Source organism: Corvus hawaiiensis, chromosome 2, assembly GCF_020740725.1.
Source record: "Corvus hawaiiensis isolate bCorHaw1 chromosome 2, bCorHaw1.pri.cur, whole genome shotgun sequence".
NCBI classification, from domain to species: Eukaryota; Metazoa; Chordata; class Aves; order Passeriformes; family Corvidae; genus Corvus; species Corvus hawaiiensis.
The window spans coordinates 82,708,632-82,726,306 of NC_063214.1; the positions used below are offsets into that span (position 1 = coordinate 82,708,632).

General features: G+C 37.0%; 1 protein-coding gene across 3 annotated transcripts in view; it reads right to left on the minus strand.

Annotated features, from left to right (window-relative positions):
• Positions 1-271: 271 nt before the first annotated feature.
• The window catches only part of STK24 (serine/threonine kinase 24), a 54,003-nt gene continuing 36,599 nt past the window's right edge, over positions 272-17,675 (minus strand). For all 3 annotated transcript variants that reach the window (XM_048295832.1, XM_048295833.1, XM_048295834.1), the window contains 9 exons: positions 16,936-16,992; positions 13,957-14,065; positions 13,672-13,829; positions 9,097-9,282; positions 8,705-8,850; positions 7,702-7,825; positions 6,726-6,794; positions 5,643-5,779; positions 272-3,296 (listed from right to left, as the gene is read on the minus strand). In XM_048295832.1, coding sequence (XP_048151789.1) covers positions 3,260-3,296; positions 5,643-5,779; positions 6,726-6,794; positions 7,702-7,825; positions 8,705-8,850; positions 9,097-9,282; positions 13,672-13,829; positions 13,957-14,065; positions 16,936-16,992 — 1,023 coding nt within the window. In that variant the 3' untranslated portion in view covers positions 272-3,259. The remainder of the gene's footprint in view (positions 3,297-5,642; positions 5,780-6,725; positions 6,795-7,701; positions 7,826-8,704; positions 8,851-9,096; positions 9,283-13,671; positions 13,830-13,956; positions 14,066-16,935; positions 16,993-17,675) is intronic.

Here is a 17,675-nt window from a genome sequence, read left to right on the forward strand (position 1 = left end):
CTCCTGCACAGTGGGGCAGAACACCCCAGTGAGGACATTCTGCAAAAATCAGTTCCATCTTCTGTTCCCACAAGCTCACACACAATGATGGAGCTGCAAAGGAACCGTGGCACTGCGGAGTGAAGCTACTGCTTTGTTACTACACCAAAAGCATTCTGTGCACTAGCACATCATCCTTCAGTAAACTGGTCAGCAACTACAAAGTGCAATTGCAGGGAAAATTAAGGTAAAAAAATAGATTACACATCTGAGAGTTACAAAAAAGCAAGCCTTCAGTTCAAATAACTGATTTTATTGTTTTTAAACAGTGAGTTTATTTACTGCCTAATCATGAAATCCCTGACAAATAAGCAGTTCTACTAATTTAAATGTTTGCATAAATAGGGATAGCTTGTCATTTAGTATAGTCAAGACTGAGTGAAGTACTACCTGCACAGAAAAATCATCAGTGCAACATCGTAACACAGACATGTTTTAAGCATGAAAAAACCTCTCAAAAATATCAATACACATCTTTTTCTCTGAGAAACTGAGGCGGTGCTTCTTTCAAATGAAGCTCCTCTTCTGTTACCAATATAGACCTGATTTTTAAAGCATCAATACTTTTCAATAGCAAATGATTGTACTCCTACATTCAAGATACAGCACACTTTTTTTTCAGTGAATCTCAGTTTAAGATAGTCTATATTTAAATAATCTGTATATTACATATAAAAATACACATCTCTACCATAAATGAGGTCTTGTCTCCTTCTAAATGCCCAAGCCTTTTGGCTACCTGCCCTCACCATAAGTCTTACTCATCTTAAGCTCTGACACATTCATCAGGCGAATTCTGCCACCATCTACTCAGAGAAGTATTTCCTCAACATACAGTCCCAGAACACAACTAAAATGCAACTCAAAACACATATATATAACTTTTCAAATGAGTGTTCAAAGAGTGTCGCTTAGAATTTAATTCAAGTTGCTGATTGAGAAATTATTGACATTCAAGCCAGCAGCATAAATTCAACCTCCCCACTATGTCTCAGAGTTCTGTGCATCTCCAAGTAAGCTCACATTAATTTCCAGTCCTTACATTAACAGATGACTAGGGGATAGCTTACACTGATCAATTTATATTTCCAATGCAAACACACCTGTTGATTTCCATGTGCAGCCACAGCACACAGATCAGCTGAAGGCTGAATGTTCTCATATTGAGACATCAACAGGTAAATTCCCCGTTGCACTACATTCTGATGTACATTTCACAAAAGCAGTGCTAAATTTGTTTCCTCAAGAGTGAACCTATCCGTAACACTTAAGAGCACACTAAACAACATAATTAAAGATATTAATCAAGTGGAGTTGTAAAACATTGCTCAAACTTTAGCATTGTTCAATTTACTTTAAATTCCTTAGCCATAAAGGAAACCTATTATCTCATAAGGCTGGCAAATGAGTAGTGCCCGCAAGCATGGCCACAAGATGAACACACACCCACATTTCTTTCAACTGTTGTTTCAACCTGGGCAGAAGTATATTAGCTTTGTTAGCAAGACAGTGTCCTCTTACTGTTAAATTCTTAAATTAATAAATTAAGGCTATTAATATGCATAGACTGAGGGCTACCATGGTGATAGGAACTCCTGGAAGGAGACCTCACCAGCTTCCACAATGGTTAGTGTACCTGGGTTTCTTGAACCAAGCCAGGCAGATACGCCTATACTTTTAAATGTTAATCCTTTCTGTTCCAAAGCTCCTATCTATATATTTTTTTTCAAAGTAAATATATAAGTTACCTCACTGTCATGCAAAGCATAAAGTCATCAATTTCTTCATTAAAAGAAGGCAAATATGCTCTCTTAGCTACTGGAATAAGAAGTACCTGAATATAGTCTTGGTGAAACCAACCAAGGTAAACCTCAAAGTAATACTGCGGGGGAAAAAGAAAAAAAACTAAAAATGGCAGCTACCTAATCAACTGTGCATACAACTAATGAACTAATGTTACTATTTCCAAGATCTATAACACCTGAAGTCAGTTATCTAGAAGCCCTCACAGGAATAGTGGAAATTTCAAAATTCAGAATTTCAAGAAGTAACTTTTCTCTGGGGAGGCAAGCAACAGGACCCAGCACACAGCACTCAGGCTGTTTTGCAGTCTCTCTGTCCAACATCTATCAATTTTGGGAAAGAGATGCACAGATCAAGGCAGCAAGACCAAATATTGAATCTATGAATAGTTTTTCTTTTATGCTGAAAGACATTTGTTTTAATGATAAAAATAGGCATGATAAATACTTGCCACTGTCTCAGAATCAACATCTTAAGGAGATATTTCAGAATAAATGGAGGGAATAAAGATTTGTGTGAGCATTCAAACATGTTCAGGTGAAAAAAAGACTCTGAATTTCACAAGCTTCACAAATATCTGTTACTAAAACTGAACAATTTCAGAATTTGCATTGGCACAATTTGAAACTGAAGATATGAAAGAACTCATTCTCTAGGAAAAACAATAATTTAAATTTAAAGCTTTGAGAGACCAGGTGTATGAAATTTAAAATAACTAGAAGTAGTACCATAAATAGAAAGTCACGCTCAGAATATAGATAAAAAGGAAGAAATGCTGGAGAAAAAGAATAAAATTGTGTCTGTGCTGAGGTACAAATAGAAGGTTCTATAATACAGGATTAACTCTTTCAATGGCAAATACTTCACATACAAAAATCAAGCCAAGATTCACTTATCACATAATTCAAACTTTACATGTAATAAAGGCAAGGCAATACTCAGTTATGGCCTGTCAAATATTTACCCCACTAATGTTATCTACAAAAGCACTTTACCATTTTGTACACAGTGATTCCTTATGCACATTGAAAGGCTTTCTGTTAAAAAAGACATTATATACATATCTGTACACAATTCCAACAACCATGCGCCATCTCCCAGTGGAATTCTTAAAGCAAGATACCTGAGGTTTCTCAATATCTTCAATTTCTCTATCACAAACCTAAATATACATTTCAGATTTTACAAAAGGACACCTCCCTGGAATATGTGCATTATCATTTTAAAAAATTATAGCTTTAAGGAGCTGAAAAAGATTGCCTCCATCCAAGAGACTTCATTTTCACTCTTGCACATTTAGGAATGTCCTCCCTCCCCAGGACTTTCCAGAGACAGAGGCAGAACAGCATTAGGTTGCATGCCTTCAATGCGGACACCACGGGATCTCTGCTGTCTTAGGAAAGTCAGGAAGAGTATGTCAGTAGGATGAAGAACTTCCTCCAGCTAGTGAATATCTGAAGAGGAAAAGAAATAGTTACTGTGGCAACTTTTAGAAAGGCATTCTACAACAAGCAGCAATGAAGTTATTCCATTTTATGCCGTTGAAGTTCCGGCCTTTTTCCTTGCACAATGGTACTCACCAGTGCCACCACACTTTAAAGGAAGAGCCATGGAGCTGAACAACTCCTGAAATACACCCGTTAGAGTACCACTGCTTTCCTAACAGCAACAACCTGTGCTCATGTGTTACTGAGTAGCACATAATGATGGAAGTGACTCCAACTTTCCTACTTCATAAGTTTACATCAAACCTTTTCAACAGGAAAACTGTATTTCTTGATCTAAGCAGATTCTTAAATCATCCAAAGAAATAAGCACACATTTTAATCACATTAAGTTTCCGGTAAACTTCAAACATCCAAGATCAAAACTGGAGGAGGAAGGATTCACTCACTATCTATTCTGATAGTCCCAATTATTAGGGCAGCTATTCTGAGGGTCCCAATTCATTCATTCAGACAAACTTACAAAATCCAGTCTAACCAATCATAAGGGAAAGTGAAAATGTCATTAGAAACTTGTTGTTGAAAACAACAACAATTATCTTCAGTAATTAGCTACCAAATTGAGAGGATATTGAATGACCTAATGATATAACAGAGAATACTTCTTGTAGCACTCAAACAAAAAGGAACTATTTTTTCAGAATTTGACTAGCTCCAAAAAATAGCTTTATCCACAAGGGAAACTTTACTAAGCTATGGAATGATTCAAGCTCATTTTAAGTGGGAGTTCTTGCTATTCATTCTTTCGCTCCCTTTCTGGAGTCATCATCCCATACTAGCTGGCATATCATCCCTGAAAAGAAGAGAAAGTTCACCCAGATATGACCCACTGACAAACATTCTCTCTGAGTAATTCTTTCTCTCCTTGAAAGAGAATGAAGTGCCTGCCTCCACTGTTCTAAGACATTATGACCAAGAAAAACAGTAACAGTCCAAGGAAGCAGAACAGAAGGAAAACAATGCTAAATAGGTATATAAAGGGTTCTGCAATCTTTCTTGTAGGACAAAAATGATGAATGTTGCTGTTGTGACAGAACAAGTAAGATCACCTCCAGCCTCCCCAAAAACGCCCATGGCTGGACAACTGTCTCCACATGGTCATTTTTCAGCCTCAACTGCAGCATCAAATCTTTGAGGTTTCCAGTTCCAGGAAGATCCCGTACCAGACTGATAAAAATATGACACTGAAATATTAGCTGATGAAAGACTGGATTCAGTTTTGGAACCCCTAATGGAAACAAACTGAGATGGAAGCTCCAGAAACTCTTTCAAGCCTGCCAGGATCAAATGAGACAGGACAGGACATCCGGCATTAGAAGTAACCTTTCAGCACTGGAGATGCTGACTGGGCTTCATTCTTAACAGCCCATAAAGCAACAAACACAATTGCTTGCAGGTTTCTTGGCATTGGTTTTTATTGAAGGAGAAAGTGTCGGCCTGGAAATCTTGTGCTTCAACTTCAAAGCTGTGAATTCCTAAACTTTACCAAGCTGTGGTTAGAGACAGTATAAGGAAGACACCTGCTCAGGGTGATAATTTTCCATGTAGTGGTTCATGAATAATCATTGACATGAGTTTTTTCTAGTACCAAGCAATCCAATCTGGCTGCTGTGAGATTCACAACAACTGTGGGCCCCTGGATTCAAGGTTGCAATTTTATGCCTCTTCCAACAGCAATTCTGAAATTTATACCACTCATCTTTTCTTGTGCAGCATTTAAAAGAACAGAAAATTGAGTATTTGTTAATAATACATTCCTAACCAAGGCAGTTAGAAAATCTCATACGAAATCTGGCCTTTTGAATTAAGACCAAATAATGGTTTTGGAGGTTCCGCCAAAAGGCCATACAGACTGTCTTTAATGAATGAACAAGGAACCACTGACTATGTGAGTGAAAGAAACACAGACCAACTGAACAGTCAATTTATCCACGTGGGTAAAAGCAACTATGAGTGACACAGAGTGCTCTCTGCAATATACACCCAGACACCAAGAAAGAGTGTGTCTCTCATGTGAACTGCAAAGGAAAAAGTCTGTCCAGTCTCATTTGACACACAATATGCACACCAACAGGATGAACATACATATGTGCTATAACCTGAAGCTAGAAATTACAATTGCTGCTATGATTAGGTTTTTTTCCAGTAAGCAAACACAATTGCACAAACTGCAGGCACAAGCGTTTTTCTTCTCCATTAGAAACAGAAATTAATTCTTTCAATTTAACACAAGCCAAATATTTGTAGAATCAGATTTGCAGCTTTCTGTAAGCCATACTGAAATAGTTTCATTACCTCTGAAGCCTCTGCACAAGGTGTGACACCATGGTATCTGCAATGCCTGGACAAACCTCTTCAGCTAAATAAACTGCCTTCCTCAGTTCTTCTATGGAATCTGTGTTACCACCACACACTTCACTCTTCTCTTTCAACTGAAACGAAACCAGGAAGAAATATATTAATAAGATACTAATAAATATTTCTATACACAAATACATTAATAAGATACTAATAAATATTTCTATACACAATATAACACAGAAGCTTGTCAGGAAGTGACTGTCAGAGTTCACAGTGTCAGCATTTGACCTTCATCATACACCCTCGCATGCTGAAAACTTTTATCAAGCAGAAGTTAGTCTTTGCAGTACTTCTCAGGATGTCATTCATCTTCACACATCTCCAATCTTCACACATCCTTTTCGGCATGCTCACAGTCAAAAATACAAAGTATCCCAAGGAAAAAAGAGCAGTATTTACCCATAGCTGTTTGTTTCAAGATGTGCTTCCTATGCTTACTTTAGTATACATACTTGGACGCCTATACCTTATACACATACACTGAAGTAACTTTATCAACTTTTAAAATAATCATATCTTCATAAATTCTTCTCTTACCCTTCACGTATTCTTTTTCAAAGTTGTTTTTAAATATTTGGGGAAAAAGTAAGAAAAATATAAAACTCAGAACGGGAACAAAATACAGTTTTCAACACTGAAATTCAGAAATTAAATTCTTGATGATCTAGTCCACAACTGTATCTTGGAACAGTGAAGAGCTTGAAATTTGTAATAAGATAAATACATAACATAGTGTTAAAAATAGAATGCTGCAGTCCAAACATTTACACACCTTCTTCTTGTCATGTTCATTGCTTTAGACCAGCATGGCTGATGTTACTACCATGCATATGAAGTATTTAGGAGCAAAATACAGATTTCAAAAGCAGGCACACATGAAAGCAAAGGGCACAGCTAAAACTTAACATAGCAAGTTCAAAATGGGTAGTAGCAACCTCAGGTGTCATTCACTAACTTTTTCAATTTTTTTCAGAGACATAAATCTTGGAGCTGTTATGTTTTAAAGCAATAACTTACCTCTGCAAATAAAGGGGATATAACTGTAGACAGGCATTGGGATAGAGGCCTCTTTGGGATATCCTTTTCCTTTAAAGGAAAAAAAAAATCTAACCAATTTTATTTCTGAAAAAAAGCATCCTCATTGTATTCTAATTAAAGAGAAAATGTAGTTCCAACATGCTACATTTTATGAAAACTTTGTTTCCATATATGTAAGATATTCTACAACATACTATTCCAAAGCAGTGTGGAAAATAGAGGCTGAATTAAAATTTGAGATTGCAGCACCTCAAATACATGCAAGCTCAAAATTAGAAAGGGAAAAAAAAAACCAAATCCACAAACCAAAACCCCCAAACTCCTACAATCCTACTGAGCATGAACTAAATCATAGACATGCTGATATTTACTAGGTTCATCCGACATGATACAATATATTTCTGCAGAATTTTCAGAGCCAGCACAGCAACCACCTGCTTTGGCCACACAGGTTGGAGAAAATACAATGGACCAGTTCCTAAACATCCCTTATTCTGGGTTAAGTTTGTTTTTCTTGGTTTGTTTTTTTTTTTTTTGGACACAGGCACATCCTATTCTTTGTTACATTGTAGTCTTTTTCCTTAAAAGACCAAAATGCCTTCTCCAGAACTCCAGCCTAGATTTTCACTGTACTGGTTTTAGTTTACTATACAGAAGGAAGATTTTAAAAATACAGTATGGCCTGGTCTTCCTCCAGTGGTTGTATTTCACAAACTAGATAAACATTTTGGTACATATTTTGTCAACTACAAAAAAGGACACATTAGCAGAATGCCCAAACTTCAAGACTTATTCAGAAAGTTTCGTGAAAGGCAACCACAGAAAATACATTTTTAGCAAAAATTCTGGAAGTTTCACAATATAAATGCTTTTAAAGGCATAAAATAAAATCACCCCACTAAATTATTAAAGCAAGAATTATCTCCTTGTATTATAAAGTCAGTATTTTCAGCACCTTGTTTCTTTGCAAGTCCAAAGGCTGGGCTGCTCCGTTCTCTAGATTCTTGGGGTCTTTTTCTCTTATTGTAAAGATCCACTCTTCTGAATCACTCCCACCTGAAGCCTGACCATCTGCTTCACTTCAAGGGAGAGGGGGGGAAAAAAAAAATAAATCAATTTTTATTACCTACACCTCACTGCTGATGTTCATTCAATATACACGTTAAACATAAAAACTACAGTAAAGACCAAGATCAGGATTCTGTTGTGCAGGCTACTACATATAAAGACAAGTATGAAAATTCAGGTAACTTATCTTTTGTGTAAATTAAAAAAATTAAACCAAGATACTTCACCAAATGTAATAAAGTGAAGCATTACAGATTGAAAACATTTTCCCAAGTCACATCAACAAGTTACATGAAATGTTTTATTGCCATCTGAAAACTGGCTTTAGCAGAGTACCTCAAATCATTAGGGAAAGGGGAGGAAATTAGAAAACTTAATTCACTTTTCTTGCCTAGAAAAATAGGTAAGACTGTTGTCACTGGAAGACATGAAGCCATTAATACTGTAAACAAATACACAGCTGTAATGTCACTCAAGAAATAACTCGATGCTAGTCATTAGCATTGCAGAGAATAGCTGTGTCTTCTTTACTATGCGGTATTTCATCCATTTGTATATAAATTGTAGCAATCTCTTCACTTGAATTTCATTTGCAGTGTTACTTGGCTGTTCAGCTTGAGACCTTCTGCTTGCAGAACAGCTGGCCCTATGTCTAGGAAGAACCAGGGACCCTACATATAAGAGAAGGTAGCACAGAATATGGACCAGAAGAGTTGTTCTCGGTGACTTTTACTTGCATGAAATCCCTGGCAACACTGAAATTAAGATTTCATTCGTTTACCAAGTCTACTAAGATGAAAAGATGCAAATAATAGAACACAGAAATATATGTGCTAAAAATAACTCCTTGGCTCCTCACAAAGGGTATGTTATAGACTCATCAAACTTACGTATCCGAGTCATCAGAACTGGAGTCGTCGTGACTTTGCTCAGACTTCCACCTCTTGTGCCTGTCAATGAGGTCAGCCAAGTAAGACGTTTTCTTAGAGTTTCGTAAAATGAATTTGTGTTTTAAAAGCTCTTTTGCAGTAGGTCTCTTAAAAGAAAAAAAGAGAGGGTTGGGGTTTTTTTCCATGTTTGAGAGTGTTAAGTGACTCACTATAAAAACAAAGAAATCCAGAGTTTAGTCTTGATACAAATGAGATTTTAAATATATACCATATCTAAAAATGTACCTGTCACTTATGTCACACTGTAATAGAAAAGCTGAACGACACTTATTCAAGCAATTCATGTCAACCAGTCAAGCTCTCTACTATAAACTGACAAACATGAAACTCACAAAGCTTGGGTCCTTGTTTAAGCAGGCCTCAACAAATTCTTTGAGGGATTTACTGAAGTTTCCTTCCAGCGTTGGTGGATTGTTCTTAGGAATGAGGAACAAAACTTTCATTGGATGTAATTCTGAATGAGGTGGCTCTCCTTTCGCAAGTTCTATGGCTGTTATGCCCAATGACCAGATATCTGCCTGTAAGAAAAATTGCTTTTAAGATTAGGTTGGAGAAAGAAAATAAAGTGTTGGCTTGCTATTCTAGTTTAACCAGCAACACACATCTGCTTGCTCACACTGTCCCCTGGTGGAATGGGGGTAGAGGAGGAAGAGATTTTGAAGGGTAAGGGGGAGAAAACTTGTGGGTTATGAACAGTTTAATAATCGAAATAAAATAACAATAATAAATTGTGATGAAAATGAAAATAACAAAGAGAAATAAAACCCAAGAAAGGCAAGTGATGTAAGTGGAAACAGCTGCTCACTACCAACAAAAAGATGCTCAGCCAGTCCCTGAGCAGCAGACCCCAGCCCACCTTCCCCCTGGTTTTATTGCTGAGCATGAGGCCACATGGTATGGAATATCCCTCTGCTCAGCTGGGATCGACCGTCCTGGCTGAATCCCCTCCCAGCTCCTTGTGCACCCCCAGCATGCTCACTGGTGGGTGAAAAGCAGAAGAGGCCTTGACTCTGTGCAAACACTGCTCAGCAGAAAGGAAAACATCCCTGAGTTATCAACACTGTCGCAGCACAAATCCAAAACACAGTCACATACCAGCTTCTGTGAAGAAAATTAATTTTACCCCAGTCAAAACCACCCCACTTGTAAAGGAGATTTTTGAGCTTTACTGTAAATAACTTCATATGTAAATTGGTGTTGTTACCATTTTTTTATGTGATTAGCCACATAGCCCAAGTAAACAGAGTTTCTTGGCTGTCTTCACTCTACACTATAAAACAGTTCTACTAAGCAGAGTTTAAAATTTTTTGAAATCAATACTATTACACCAAAAAGCAAAGGTAGAGTTGTTGTAAACTAGCATTTTATCTGCCATATTCAAGTACACTATGTAAATATGGGGTAAGTCTAAAATATTTACATAAAGGAAAATGTTTTAACTTGCACAAGATCTTTCCTCAACATAAATTTGCTAGTACAACCATCAGAAATTTAATACATTAGAATATAACCTTCCTGAGGTTTAACACTGTTCTTATATATCATTCCTATTCACAGACTAGAGAAATGCAGTCTTGAACACCAATATTCAGCTTTTTGGTCCAAGTAGCCTCTGAAAGTTTTCACCATCAGAATGTGCTACTCTTTCTAGGGAATGCTGCCTCCCTAGATACAAATCCTATCGCAAATCTGACTGAAGTAATGTGAAATAATGCATTATAATTCTCTTGTGTTTTGCTGAAATCACAGACCCAAAAGTCAAGAGAACGGATAATAAACCTGTCAGAAAGGTAAAAGAAAAAATTTTCACAGAAACATCTATTCCAAGGACAAGATACCAATTAAAAATATTTATGTTTTGGGGTTTTTCTGTTTCTTTTTAAGTGAAAGCAGAACAAAGACTTATTCTCAGGAAAACAGAAGAGATCTGACATGAGCTGTCTGGTTTTACTCCCAAACAGAGCATTTGAAATTTTGCCATGCTGTAAACAGATCTATTTCCAGGTATGGGATACAGCAGAGATTTCATTTATCACTGCTGTCTTTACTAAATATCCCTCAACTGCCCCGTGGATTCTCGTGGTTATCTTTGACTGACTTGTACACATCCATTCCACTGTCACAGCCACAGTGCCTGGCCCAAAACAAGCTCCTCCTTCTTTGTTCAGACAGTATCCTACTGTTAAGAGCTTAGTTACTTAATTTTGCAAGCAAGAATGAAAAAAAAAAAATCAGAGTCAATTAGCACACCGTCGAATTTATGAAATGCCATTTTGTTAGCCCACGTTACAGAACAGCTCCTGAGCACAAAGAATTACATAAGCACATGAGCCCCGAGTTTCATTTGTCTTAATAAGCGCATTAGCAGCTAAGCTCTCCTCAAGCCTAATTGTGAGTAACCTCCCTGTAGCAGGAAAGCTTTTCTTGGTTACAAAATAAAAATGTCACCTGCGAAGATGAGTCTTCATTGTAACAACTGAGCATTATTATTTCCAATTTATTCAGAGTTTCAGTTTCTCAAGAGGGAAGTGTTAAAGCCACATAAATGGACAGACTTTCTCCTGCCAGACTTTTGGTCCCAGGTGGAGCATGTGTATATATAAGTATAAACATCAAATCTACATGTGTATGAGTGCAGAGATACCCACTTGCACACACACATATGTCTATAAATACTTCCGTTTTCCCTCGTGTATTTATAACTGTACTGCTAGTGACCTTCCTCTACAAAAATGAACAAAAAAGTGCAAAAACCATGGCTGCACACTAGACTCTTTGAAGTCCAAGATGGGTTTTGGAACCCATTCCTGTTGAAAACATCAAAAATAACTCTGGAACCTCTGGAACCATATCCTCCCTTTTCACAGATAAGAAAGAGAGTACCAACTGCATGTGTATCCAATTAGGCATTTCTAGGATGCACTTGACTGTGACAATGAAACACCAGGACAAGCACAAATGAGTCCTCCAAACGGAGAGGGATAAGCATGACCTTAGGAAGTGGTGACACTACATTAAGTTTTATCACGTGTTGTGATTTTTAGAGTTTCAGATCTTGAACAAAAATTCTACTTCTTTTTCCAAGTTCAGATGACAGTCAGCATGTCACTGGTAACTATTTACTGCAGTACTGCCATAAGCCTTTCCTCTTCTAATCTAATGAGTAAAATTCAATCTGGCTTTGAAGCTCCTGTAAGTCAAAGAAAACAGTCTATGTGCAAGAGAAAGCTGTTTTCAAATTAAATATCTATTTTTTACTGTACAAGTTTTATAGTAGAAAGAACAGAGAACTTGATATGTGAAAAATGAAGCAGGTTAAGAAAACAGGTTTTCATATAAGACAGGAATCAAAACAGGAAGCAGAAGCACTGCCAAAAACTAGAGCCCTTTCAAGCTTTTATTGGGAATCCCTCATCAAGTATCCAAGACTCTTATGTCTATGTGACATTGCAGACAGGAACAGCCAGAATGGAAAACCTAAGGGCTGAATCATGCTTTGTCCAAGTGATGATCATTCCCAGAAGCCAAACCTCAAAAAAACAAAAACAAAAAAACAACCCCAACCAACCAAAACAAATAAACAAACTAAAAAACCCCTACAAAAACAGATGAAGAAAAAAAACCACCAACCACCATTCAAAAAATCTGTACTCAACTTTAAATTGGGAATTTGGAGTCATTTAAGCTTCTAGAGGCTCTACAGTGTTTTGCTTGTTATAGCCTCTTTACAGAAAGATATCAAATAGGGAATTAAGCAATACTACAGCCTGGACCAGAGTCAGCCAAGTCCAGTTGGCAAGTGCAAAGAAACACCCCAACCTCATTGCATGGAGATACGGCCAATCAACAAATCCCTACAGGGGAATCAAGAGGAGATGGGCAAGGAAGATGAGCTCAGGGAAGAACATAAGGAAATACTACTAATTATCATAAAGAAAGCTGATCTTAATACAAGTGAGGCTTGAGGGTGACCTTTGTTTCAGACATACAGCTGCAGCAGTGGATCATGGGGTTGGGCAAAGAGCCTTCCCTGATACCATGGGTGTCCTGCTGAGCTAGCCAGGCCATGTGGCAGGGAGAAGGCAGGGGCAGCAAAGAGCTGTATATGTACCTCAAACAAATGCATAAAAGCATAAAAAGCAAAAAAACTCCAAGCAACCAACAGAATGAACTTTGAAAAAAGCAATAGGCTTGAGCTGGCTTTAATGCACATATTCCTTCCTGGCAACAAGGGACACACAGTGCCATACTGGTGAGAATACGGAGAACAGTAATGGAATCACACTTCTGTTGTGACCCAACCATGTATTACAATTGATATATATTGTGCTTGTGTTGAGATTTCAGTACGCTGATGTGCCACTCTGTTAAATCAAAATCCTGGGTATAGATGAATTTGGTACTATAATTAACACCCCCGAATGGCAAATCTGAAAGAATATGGTCAGAGTAGCACAGACCCACACAGCACATTCTGCCAGAGATGAGTAACAGCACTTTCAAACGACACTTTCACAGCTACCAAATCCATATTCTTCAACTGTGTTGCTGGCTATTTTTTCTAAAAACAAGAGGAAGAGTTCTAACATTTTGTAGCTATTTGCTCTCTTCTACTTTTAAACAGCCAAAAATACTCATCAATAGAGTGGGCTAAAAGGTGATGGGATGTACTCGTGAATACTGTCATTACTTCTTGCCATCTGGGCTGTCTTAATAAACTAGGAAACTTAAACTTTGGATACAAATCAGGAAATCTTTCCTCACCAACAGCTTTCAGCTGCTAGGTGTCATCTAAACACACCCTCATGTAGACACAGCAAAAGTTATTAGCTACAGTCTGAAGACCAACCTATGTAATTCAAGTTAGAAAAAGGAAGAGACTTTGGTAGTGCCTTAAAGTACCTTACCTTTGAATCATATGCTGACTGCTTTATTACTTCAGGTGCCATCCAAAATGGTGTTCCCACAAAGGTATTCCTCTTTATCTGTGTATCTGTTAGCTGTCCTGCTACTCCAAAATCTGCCAGTTTTACTTCCCCTTGTTCAGACAGCAATACATTAGCAGCTGGAATAAAGAAGAGGAAATAGCAGAAATGAAGACATTTGACACCATTTGACAATGTATGGGTGCTCATTTAGGTTGCATGAGTTTTTCTGATATTCTTTCAACACAAATAAAAAAAACAATTTACCTTTAATATCTCTGTGGATTTTCTTTTCTGAATGCAAGTAATCGAGTCCTTTGAGTATCTCCCTCAATATTGTAGCAATCTGGGTTTCATCAAGTGAGCCAGGTTCTAACTAGAAGATGCAAGAAATGTTTAAATATGTATAAAAAGGGAGAAACAGAGAACAGAAATAACACTATGACTATAAAAAGAAATTACTTTTTCTGTCACCCGTCAAAACTTCCAATTTTCTAACTTCATAACGTGAGACAAACCAGAATATTATTTTAAAAAATACATAGTTCTAAACTAAGTGGCCTAATGAATAACAGGCAAAGAAATCATTTATCTAAAATACTACTTAAAGTTTGTTAAGAGTGCCATAAAGACAGAGTCTCAAGTTACTGCTTTGTGGTCAGGTCATAGATATACTTTGAAAAGCATCCGACTGTTAACATTACACTGAACTTAGATGTGCAACTCCACAGACCCTATGTGGACTCAAATCTCAAAGCCTGAGCAACAACCTAAGGCATAGAAGGTACTACATCAAGCAGTCTATGATTATATACTGCACTGGATTTTGAGAAACTCTCTAAAACACAACTCAAACTGATAGGCTGAGAGAACATTACATATTTTAAAAAGTTAACTTTTTTCGTGTACTACTGGAAATATAAATCTGCTAATAAAGATTCCAAGTAACTATTCTTATGAGAACAATCAGTAGTGTTAGGTGATCCCAAAGATCTTTACATCTGATATGAATTCTAAAAGTGAGAATAACACTAAACAGACAGAGGAAAGATCACTACCCAGAGAGACTCCTTAACCAATAAGGGCATCTCAAGAAAGACACTGAAACTTTGTGTCCAACAATTAATACTAGAAATATTCCAGTATTCTAGTTTACTCCACAATAGCACTCACTGAAGTACAATCAAAAAGTTGTATCTCTAAAGCTTCACTCTGTGAGAATGAAAGCATTTCAGATAAGGATTTTCAGATAAAAATTAAAAATAGAAATCCTCATGCATAACAACAGAGGCAATATTTCAAGTAACGCAGACGATGCATTTGCTTTATCTTTGCAGCTGTAGTTACAATTTTTTTTGCTTTTCCTTAGCTGTGGTAATATACACGGTATTACCACTACCCAAAACCCACTAAGACATTCTCAAAGCTTTGCTCCAGCCAGGCTGTGAGCACCAGTATGAGACTTGGTAACATGACACAGCACAAACAGGGGAAGGCCTCGTATGTCAGATTCAGCTCACCTTAGTGAGGAAGAATTATTGAAAACAGACTAAATCTGGCAATACTGGCACTTGTACCTCAATCACAAACTTGAACTATACTCAAAGTTGAACAAAAATGTACATGCAGTTGCATTATATGTACTTTTTGTTCTGAGGCAGGATTTTTAAATTATCCAGTGCATACTCAAGTACAGAAAACACCAAGCTAGCACGACATGCCTGCACTCCAAACATGGAATTAAGGGTCCCCATTAATTCTTGCCTCAAGTATTAAGACATGGCAAAGCATGCCAGATTCCCATACATTATGGTTGAAAACCATAATGTACATGTTAGAACTAGGAGAACATGCACCAGCACATAAACTGAAAAATCAATGAAGCACATAAACGGTGCTCAAGAGACACTTAAATGATTATTTCAGTTCTGTGGTGCAATTTCTTCAATAACATTTTAAGATGTGAACAAGAACTTTGTACTATTTCTAGGCAACAAACTTAGAGAACAAACACATGGTCATCACACAAGTGAAATGTGTGTGATGAAAAGAAAAGAGAAGAAAATATGGTAACATCTGTTTTCATTTTGCTCTTTTATGCCTATACAGAAAGTAATAAATAATTTCTAAAAGCAAACCCCATTTCTAATTGCTCTTCTGTCAGGAAGAAAAAAGGCTATCACAATAATAAATAAACTTTTTTTATCATATCTTTACAGGGAACATTACAAATTTTTACACAACCATAGAACTCCTAACAGATGTGGAAGCTAAAGGTATAAATGGGTTTGAAAACACACAACTGCAGGAAGACCATGTTTAATATCCCCTTCTGTCTTCTGGATGTCACCAGTGGAATCCCTTTACACTGACCTTGTTCCTTTCACTCTTTCCCCAAGCATTTATCAGTTGCCCCATTTGACAACTGCAAACTCTGCTGCAAAGACATTCTGCCTCAATTTGTACAACAATTTTCACATACTTAAAACATCCATTATTATTTCTATAATAGTATTTTTTAAATCCACAATAAACATAAGATGGTGTGTCATTTGGGAGGGGGCTTGGGTGCTTTTTAATAGCTAAAGTTAATGTCAGCATCCAGTCACAGAAAACAATCTGCACTGACCTTTCTGAATTCCCATTCAAACCTGGATACTCCATCCCAGGTGCAGAATGAGGCACTTGCTCTTGTTAAATTTCATGTGCTTGGTGATTGCCCAGCCCTCTGGTCTATCCAGAGCTCCCTGCAAGCCCTCTCTACCCTCCATGGAGTCCATAGCTTCTCCTATTTCTTTGAAATATTATTTTTAATACCAGCCGAAATTGCATTTCTGTCTGTTTAGACTTCAGAAAGACTTCAAACAAACTTTTGTTTACTTGTTTGGGGGAGGGGGTGGTGAGAAAGATACCTTAAAATGTATAAACTAAGAAGAGTGGTGGTGGTACAACTAAAAAAAGCAAAAAACTATTTTCAGGCACTAGTGCTTCTGGCTGACTGAAGATTAGCATTCTATGTTTATATCCTGCTTCCAATATTATGTTGCTTAGTTCCCTTCCATTTACACAAATAATCAATCATGCCTCACGGAAAATAACATTTTTCTGGCATTGACAAATACTTTTCTCCTTCACTGAAAGTGAACATTGCCACAGCCAAATGACCTATTATAGTTTCAGGAATTATAAGGTAGGAAAACAATTATGTGAATTAAAGTAACAAAAAACCATGCAGAATTTACTTACTAGATCAAGGGCAGAGCCTCCACCTAGATATTCCATTATTATCCATAATTTTGTATCCTGCAAAACAAAAAAAACAATAAAAACGTATTAAGGTAAAAAAAAAAAAAAAAAAAGTAACTTAAGTGAATGGGATTTATTCTGGCTTTTTTGCTGAAGAAACTAGCTGTAGTTTTGAAACGCCCCTAACATTTAGCTGTTCCTCAAAAGTATCTTTGGATTATTTACTCAAGAGTGTGTTCATCTCTGTGCATGCATGTTTTCAATTTAATTCTGTTCCTCTAAATTAAAAAGAGGAAAGCTACTTCCCATTTCCCAATGGGTAAGAACACAGAACTCTGAAGTTCATTACTTCCAAACAACTGATGCATACCTCGTGTCACACTCAAACTCACTCCATGGTGCCTCTCTTTTGTACTGACACCACTAGAATATAGACAGTATCTGGGGAGAAGAAACTTCTCTTTAACCTCTACAAAAGAGTCAAGCAGCAGAAGGAAACCTCTTGCCTTTGTGCTGACTAGAACCAGCCAAGTATTTTGAGCATATTAACTCCCAAGAGCCATCCACCTCTGTATTCTTATCACATTTCTTTGTGCATTTTTCCAAGTGTCTTCTGAGACAAGAAAGACACTGACAGAGGCCACTCAGTGAAAATGGAGGAGAATGCATTTTCATTTTAAAATTCCAATTATGGACATTCCAAATATCAAATAATAAGTGTTACATATAACATATTTCCT